This window comes from Fukomys damarensis, unplaced genomic scaffold, assembly GCF_012274545.1.
Source record: "Fukomys damarensis isolate Sample0158 unplaced genomic scaffold, DMR_v1.0_HiC HiC_scaffold_7, whole genome shotgun sequence".
In the NCBI taxonomy this organism is placed as follows: Eukaryota; Metazoa; Chordata; class Mammalia; order Rodentia; family Bathyergidae; genus Fukomys; species Fukomys damarensis.
This window is the reverse complement of record NW_022900919.1, coordinates 18679996-18687401: the sequence shown is the minus strand read 5'-3', so window position 1 is coordinate 18687401 and position 7406 is coordinate 18679996. Positions and strand designations below refer to the sequence as shown.

Sequence of the window (7406 nt, the reverse complement as noted above, 5' to 3'; positions counted from 1 at the left end):
GGGGACAGCGGCCGGCCCGCGAGCGGGACGCGGGCACTGGCTGACAGCCCGGCTCCCCCAGGATGTGGTTTACACAGAACAAAGGAATCCGCTGCGTCTGCCTCTCTTTTGCCGTCTGTAGAATGAGGCCACGGATCTGCGTCCGACTCTCAGTACGCCAGGAGAATCCCTGGACTCTTGCAGGGCTGCACCTCCTTCCGCCGCTCTCTGCGCAGCTCCCTCCCGAGCTGCCTGCTAAGCCCCGCTTTGAACTTACTTTTTTTCTTTTTGGCGGTATTGGGGCTTGAACCCAAGGCCTTCATGCCGAGCTGCATTCCTAGTCCCCTTTAATTTATTTTTCTTTTTGAGACAAGTTCTAGCTAAGTAGCCCAGGCTGAGCTAGAATTTGGGATCCTCCCGCTTCAGCCTCCCGGAATGCCGAGATTACTGGCGTGTGCCACCACTGCCCAGCAGTGCTTTGGACTTTTGCGCCCCCACTTGTCCGTGTTTGATCAGATAAAGGAAAGGCCGCGGAGGCGGTGGGACAGTCAGGCTGGCTGGGGGTTGGGGAGCAATTGGAAAAGAGCCGCCCCTGGTGCGGGGGCTTCGCCTCCCTCCCTCCTGTGGCCTTGACTGCCTCCGGTATCTTTCCTGGTCAGCCTCCTCCGCCGAGGCCCCAGGCACACTGGCAAGCTGCTCCGCAGGACGCCCCACTCGCTTCGTTTTGGGGGTGCCAGCAAGGGCTCCTCAGGCAGTCCCCCATCATCTCATAGAGATGGGGTCCCCTGAGGCAAGGAGGTCTCAGCTGGGTTCCAGCTCCGCTGTCCTGTGAAATATATGCCACCCAGGCTGGAGCTGAAGCCTTTAGTACGCCCCAGCCAGCCAGAAAGATATCCAGGTCTTCACCGCCCCTTCCCGCCCCTCCTCTCTGCCTCCTGCGCCCGGCCAGAGGCCCCTGTGGGTGGCTCCCCTGGAGCTGGACCCTGAACGCCAAGCTCGGGCGAGTTTGTAGAGGGCGATCTGGCTCTTCCTAGCAGGAGGCACCAAGGCCACCTTAGGTGGTGGCCCCGCCCTTCCCCTCTGGACCCCCCCCCTTTTTTCCACTATGGAGCTTCACGGGGAGGGTGTGGCTGGGAGGGGAGGGGAGGAAGAGGCGCCCAGGCTCCTGGTCCTCGCAGTGCCCTCCTCCTGCTGCCGGGTCAGAGGCGGGATTAACCTGCTATTTAAAGCCCGTGACTAATAGCTCTTTGGGAGCTGCCTGAGCTCCCTGGGCCCCGCTGAGGAGGCCAGGCTGATCACGCTGAGGGCCTCCTGCCTGGGAGCTGGGCCCACCTGGGCTCCCAGGGCCTTGGGACTGCAGGAGGGCCGTTGGCTCCTGTGGGTGAGTCAAGGGAAGAAAGGTTTCCTCTGGCCCAACCCAAATGGCCTGTTTGGGTGGGGGCACGTACAGCCCTTTAAATCCAGCCCAGCCTGCTCCTGTATGCTCTGGCCGGTGGACTGTGCCGAGTCACCTAGGGCCCTATCTGGGAGCCTTGGTAGCTTCCCCAGCCCTCCTGTCACCTCCTTGGCCCTCACTCCACAGACTCAAGTGACCCCTGCTCCTCACCCTCTGCCCTGACGCCTTGGCTTTCATCCAGGGGGCTGGGCTTGCAGCCCTGGATCCTCCTCACTTGGGGAGCTGGTCAGGATCTGTGTGCACTGGGGGCGCCTTGCCTCTTCCCAGGATCAGACAGGCTTCCCACTCCCACCTCCCACCTCAGCTGTGTGTGTTTCCCTGTTGAACTGTACTGGAGAAATTGGAGGAAGGCTGAAAGCTACTGATGTGCTGCAAACTCCAAACTTGTTTCTCTCCCTCTCTCTCTCTCTCTCTCTCTCTCTCTCTCTCTCTCTCTCTCTCTCTCTCTCTCTCTCTTCTCTCTCTCTCTCTCTCTCTCTCTCTCTCTCTCTCTCTCTCTCTCTCTCTCTCTCTCTCTTTCCTGAGGACTGAACCCAAGGCCATTGCACTGAGCAACCCTCCCAGCCCTTTAAAAAATGTGTTTTTGTTTGCATTTTGAGACAGGGTCTCACTCTAAGTTGCCCAGTCTGAGCTCAAACTTGGGATTGCCCTGCTGCAATTCCCCAAGCACTGGTGCCACAGGTGTGTGCCACTGTGCCTGAAAGAAACTTGTCTTTTTTAAGGTCCCTCCCAGTGTAGCCCACCCCGTTCTTCCACCACATCTTATCTTCCAACATCTCGTACCCTGAATGCTCTTCCCAAAGCCCCAGTCTGCCTCCACCCCGACTGTCTTTTAGACCCAGCTCAAATGTCCCCTCGCTTGTGAATCTTCCACTCCCTGCCACGTCCTGCACCAGAGGATCCACTCAGTTCCTGGCCTCCTCTTTCCCACTGGTCCCTGGAGGCCTGGCCAGCATCTGATTTCCCATCTCAGAGCCCAGCACGCACATGGCAGTTGGCCTCCTACATGTTTATTGAGTGCCTGACGTGGGGTTGCTGTTGCAGGTGACTTCTGTGACTCCAGCGTGTGCCTGAATGGTGGGACCTGCTTGTTGGGCCAGGACAGTGTCTCCTTCTACTGCCTTTGCCCTGAGGGCTTCATAGGCCTCCTTTGCAACGAGACTGAGAAAGGTAAAGGGTCCTGCATGAGCCTGGCCTGTTGCATCAGCCCCTAGCTTCTCTCTTCCTGGGTAGGTGGTGGTCCCCACCTCTCCCTGTGGCAGCCACCAACCCCCTGGAAACTCCCAGGCCACTTGGAAATCTGGGCAGATTCCAGATTTCCTGTATTTGGGCAGATTTGCCTACTCATGAGCCGGCTGCACCAGGTAATTGGAGGAGGGGACAGCGAGGTAAGGGTGGGCTGAGTGGGCAGAGGGTCTTTCTGTGCTAGGTCAGTCTGCCACTGCGGATCATCTACCCATCTTCCTTGCCTCTTGTTCTCAGGTCCCTGTTCCCCAAACCCTTGCTACCAAAATGCTGAGTGCCAGGTGGTCGACAGCTCCCACCGAGGGGATGTGTTCACCCCATACGTCTGTGACTGTCCTCGGGGCTATGCAGGCATCCACTGCGAGACGAGTGAGTTCCGGGGTGCTGCTTAGGGCAGACAGGTCCTGTCCTGGTGGTCCAGGCTGTGGGCTGCTCCTGTTCCTCGGGGAGACACTGAGGCAGGGCCAGAGCCTCAGTGAAGGGGGAAAGGGTCCTGGTGTCCTTCTTTTGGCCTGGCCCTTCTGAGACTGCAGGCCAGGCCTGATGTCCCTGCTGGGAGTGAGGGTTGTGGTGACTCCGGAGGTCGTGGGAGTGCTGTTTCCTGAGTCAACATGAGCCACACACAATGTTAGGATTAATTCTTGGGATTTCCTGCCACTCAGGGCAAATAAACACTTTCTTAATCTTTTGGGAGCCAGGAGTTCAGTAAATCAGGCTTGGTCTGTTTGACCTATGACCTTGTCATAGAGGTTAGGGGGAAGCGGGGGAGGCCTGGGCAAGCTGGACTGTCCCCTTTGGTCAGGTGACCAGAGGCCCAGCTTGTGCCGTGGGGCTGAGCCCCGGACCTTCTCTGTTATCCACTTGCGGCATCAGGGTGATCCAGAAGGGTGCCTGGCTGGAGCCCCCCACCCAGTGCCCACCGCCCCACCCCAGGACTTGTCCTATCCCCTGGGATGTGGGGGTGTGTTGTGCCCAGGACGGGTGGGTGAGGGGTCAGGTTCTCATTGCCCTGCAGGTCAGGTGCTGAGAGTTGGGGGCTGGGAGAGCAGACAGGGTGTCCAGGATGCCCTTGTCTCAGGAGGCTGGGGCTGAAGCCAGAGGTGTTTGAGCCTGGGCGGAGGAGGGCCTAGGGGTTGCTAAGGCAGCTGGAGCCAGGGCTGAGCCAGGGCTGGTAATTACTGTGCTATGTGCTGAGGTAACTACAGGTGTGCCTGTGTGGAATTACCCACCTGCCCCCCCTTTTTGTTTACTGAGGAAGGAACCCAGGACGTTTGCACTAAGCTACATTTCCAGCCCTTTGTGTTTTTTGTTTGTTGGTTTGTTTTTTTTTTAAGACGGGATCTCAGTAAGTTGCTAAATTACTGAGGCTGGGCTCCAACTTTCAATCCTCCTGCCTCAGCCTCCTAGAGTCCTGGGAATTACAGGCATGCATGATTACACCTGACTAATCTGGCCTTCTTTGAACTTCTTGGCCTGGGGTCTTCCCAGCTGCACATGGTCATACCTGGGACACAGGATGGGAGGTGACCCCACGGGCCAAGGGAGTCCCAGAGAGCCTTTGGTGGCCCCTCCTTGCTTGTCCTTGATGTTTCCCTGGAGCCAGCATTGAGGTTGCACAGTGGATCCCTTGGGTGCCCCTGGGGGGCATGAGGATGGTCCTGGAGGCAGAGCCAAGTTGCCAGCTATCCCTGATCTCAGGCACCTGGTCACTGAGCAAGGGAGAGTGCTGAGCTCAGCACCAGCTGGACGCTGGGTCCCTGTGTCCTCACCCTGGTATGTGCCGTGGAGACCCTTGGAGCAGGAGAAGCCCAGCCTGCTGGTGGGTTTGGTGGCTGTCCTGTGTCCTTGTGCCATGTTGCTGGGGTGGTGAAGGTCATGGGGTCCACCTGGGAGGGGCACGCTCACAGCTGGCTGGTGGGTGAGGACCCTTGGGTGATGGAGGGCAAAACAGAAAGGTGTTTATGCCTCACCCGGAAACTCCTGCTTTAGGACACCCAGGAAGGTTCGTGTATTGCTTTGTTCCATTCTCCATTGTCTACAGTCCCCCTTTTCCTAAAACCGCCCTCCTAGAAATACCGAGGAAGAGTCACACTGGTGCCCTCTCCCACGGTCCACCCACACCGGAGCTGCTGCTGCCCAAAGCATGTACCACACCCGGGGACACTCGCCCCCAGACATGCCTGTCCCGGCCGGGTCTCTGGCAGTGCTGAGGCAGCGCTGGGGCTGAAGCTATGGTGGCTTTGGTTGGACCCACTCTCCCTCTTGGCACTGCCTCTGTTCCGAGTTAGTGTCTGAGGTTCCCTTTTGGGCTGCACCCTCTGAGTACTTGTCTTGTCCTCTGGTCCCTGACTGGCCCCATCTTCCCTGCAGACTGCATCAGGGGCCTGGGCATGGAGGGGGGCGCCATCGCTGACTCGCAGATCTCCGCCTCGTCCCTGTACTTGGGCTTCATGGGTTTGCAGCGCTGGGCTCCGGAGCTGGCCCGGCTGCGCCTCTCGGGCATTGTCAACGCCTGGACGGCCAGCAACTATGACAGGAAGCCCTGGATCCAGGTGCGGGTGGTGGTGAGAGGGGTGTGCCTGTGTCTGGGGGGGTGAAGCCAGACCCAGCAAGATAACAGGTGGCTGTGCTGAAGGTCTGAAAGTGGGGCAGCCTTGGGGACCTGGTGGAGCTGGGTGGGTTCAGGCCAGGGGGCTGGCAAAGGAGGGGGCTGTCTGCTGAGGACGAGGCCTTGGGTCCTCTCCTGGGGCCAGCAGACCTGTGTCTTGGCGACGAGGTGCTGTCCTCCTTGCCCTTGCAGGTGAACCTCCTTCGGAAGATGTGGGTGACAGGCGTGGTGACGCAGGGTGCCAGCCGTGCAGGCAGTGCCGAGTATGTGAAGACCTTCAAAGTGGCCTATAGCCTCAATGGACGCAAGTTCCACTTCATCCAGGATGAAGAGGGCTCGGGGGACAAGGTAGTCCCAGAGTGGGCCTAGGCTCTGCACCCGATAGAGTTCTAGCGTAGGTGGAAGCAAGGGCACCCTGGGTGCTTGGCTGTGACGCGCGTCCTAGTGTCTAGAAATTGATCAAACCATTGTGTCCACGTTCTGTGGTTACAAGTCATAGCCCCACTTTATAGATGAGAACAGAGAGCCCCACAATGGTGCCATGACCTGCCAGGGGGATTAATGTCAGTGGGGCTGGATTTCATTTTGTGTACAGGGTTCACATTCAGGGTGGCTTCAGGGTTCAGGGTTTGCTGCGTACGTTGTGCAGATTGTACACAGCTCAAGAATGTCATCACTAAGTGGACACTATTTGCAATACAGACGGGGTAGATCTGTGTGGCTCTAGATTTTGGAAAATTATCCTAATAAAGTGTCATGCAGAAGGAGAGCCTTTCCCTAGTATACTCAGAGGTGCTTCTGGGGTATGGGTAGCCCTTGCACAAAATGTAGGGGTGGTTTATGTCCGGTCCCCACGATGACCAAGGAAGGTGCAGATGGAGAATCTGCATTGGGGGTGGGGGGCACCCAGAGAAGGGCTGCTGCCTAAGCATCGGAGGCTCTGCTGAGTCCTCACTGTCCAGCCTCTGTCGGCCCACGCTGACCGCAGTCCTGGCCCTCCTCGCTAGGTGTTCGAGGGTAACATGAACAACAGCGGCCTGAAGCTCAACCTGTTCAGCGCCCCGCTGGAGGTCCAGTACGTGAGGCTGTACCCTGTGGCCTGCTACAGGGGCTGCACCCTGCGCTTCGAGCTCCTGGGCTGTGAGCTGAATGGTGAGTGTGGGAGCTGCGGCCAGTTCGGGGGTAGCCTTCCCTGCTCCCTCTTTTTTGAGCCGGCCAGGGCTGGCAGCAAGCCCCGGGGACCTGGGTCAAACCAGAAACTGACACTGGAAGGTCGCCCGTCTGGGTGTGTGCTCTCTGCCACACCATGGCTCTGGATGCTCTGGTTAGTCGAGAAAACTCTAGTTTCCAAAATACTTTCACTCAGCCTGGTTGGGCTCTTGTGACTCTAGAACACAGGTGCTGGGGAAACCTGGATGAGTGCTGGATGAAGGGAGGAGGGTGACACCAGGTACATCACTGACCAGGGGTGTACAGCTGCAGTGTAACATGGCCAGAATCCTGGGGGCCCAGGGCTTCTTGGACCACAGGATTGGAGCTGTTGCTTCCTACTGCCATGTCCAGAGAGAATCCTAAATGGAGAGATGGGAGGAACCAGAAGGCAGCATGCTGAGCCAGGAAACACCACTGGTGAGATTGGAGTGCATGGTTTATGCTGACAGATGCCACCTTCAGGTCTGAATTATTTCGTGGTTTTTTTTTTTTAAAAATCGAAGCGCCACCTTCTGGCCATTGGTAGAACTGCATATACCAGATAGGCAGAGCAAAGGTGGCTTGGTCACTGCCTGCCTCGGTCCTGTGGGCCACTCGCTTCTCTCTGTGGCACCTCTTGTTATCTGGTTTTATCTGGTTTCACATACTACCCAGTATCACTTGGAGCTGGGTCCTGTGGCTTGCTGGGTTTCATCTTTTGTGTGTGTGTGTGTGTGTGTGAGTGTTGCTGGGGTTAAACTCAGGGATTCATGCATGCTGGGCAAGCACTCTACCACTTAGCTAAAACCTCTAGTCCTCCTGTGCCTGTTTCTCTCTCTGCTTTTATTTTTGGTGATACTTGGTATTGGACCAAGACCCTCTGCACTGAGCTGCATTCCCAGCCTTTAATTTTTTTTTTTTTTTTTT

The 7406-nt window shown here is 57.5% G+C and overlaps 1 protein-coding gene across 1 annotated transcript in view; it reads left to right on the top strand.

Moving 5' to 3' along the window:
- The window catches only part of Mfge8 (milk fat globule EGF and factor V/VIII domain containing), a 91906-nt gene that overhangs the window by 80925 nt on the left and 3575 nt on the right, over positions 1 to 7406 (top strand). Inside the window, exons 4-9 of the mRNA XM_010621243.1 lie at positions 2467 to 2605; positions 2918 to 3049; positions 5051 to 5232; positions 5481 to 5636; positions 6296 to 6440; positions 6852 to 6917. Coding sequence (XP_010619545.1) covers positions 2467 to 2605; positions 2918 to 3049; positions 5051 to 5232; positions 5481 to 5636; positions 6296 to 6440; positions 6852 to 6917 — 820 coding nt within the window. The remainder of the gene's footprint in view (positions 1 to 2466; positions 2606 to 2917; positions 3050 to 5050; positions 5233 to 5480; positions 5637 to 6295; positions 6441 to 6851; positions 6918 to 7406) is intronic.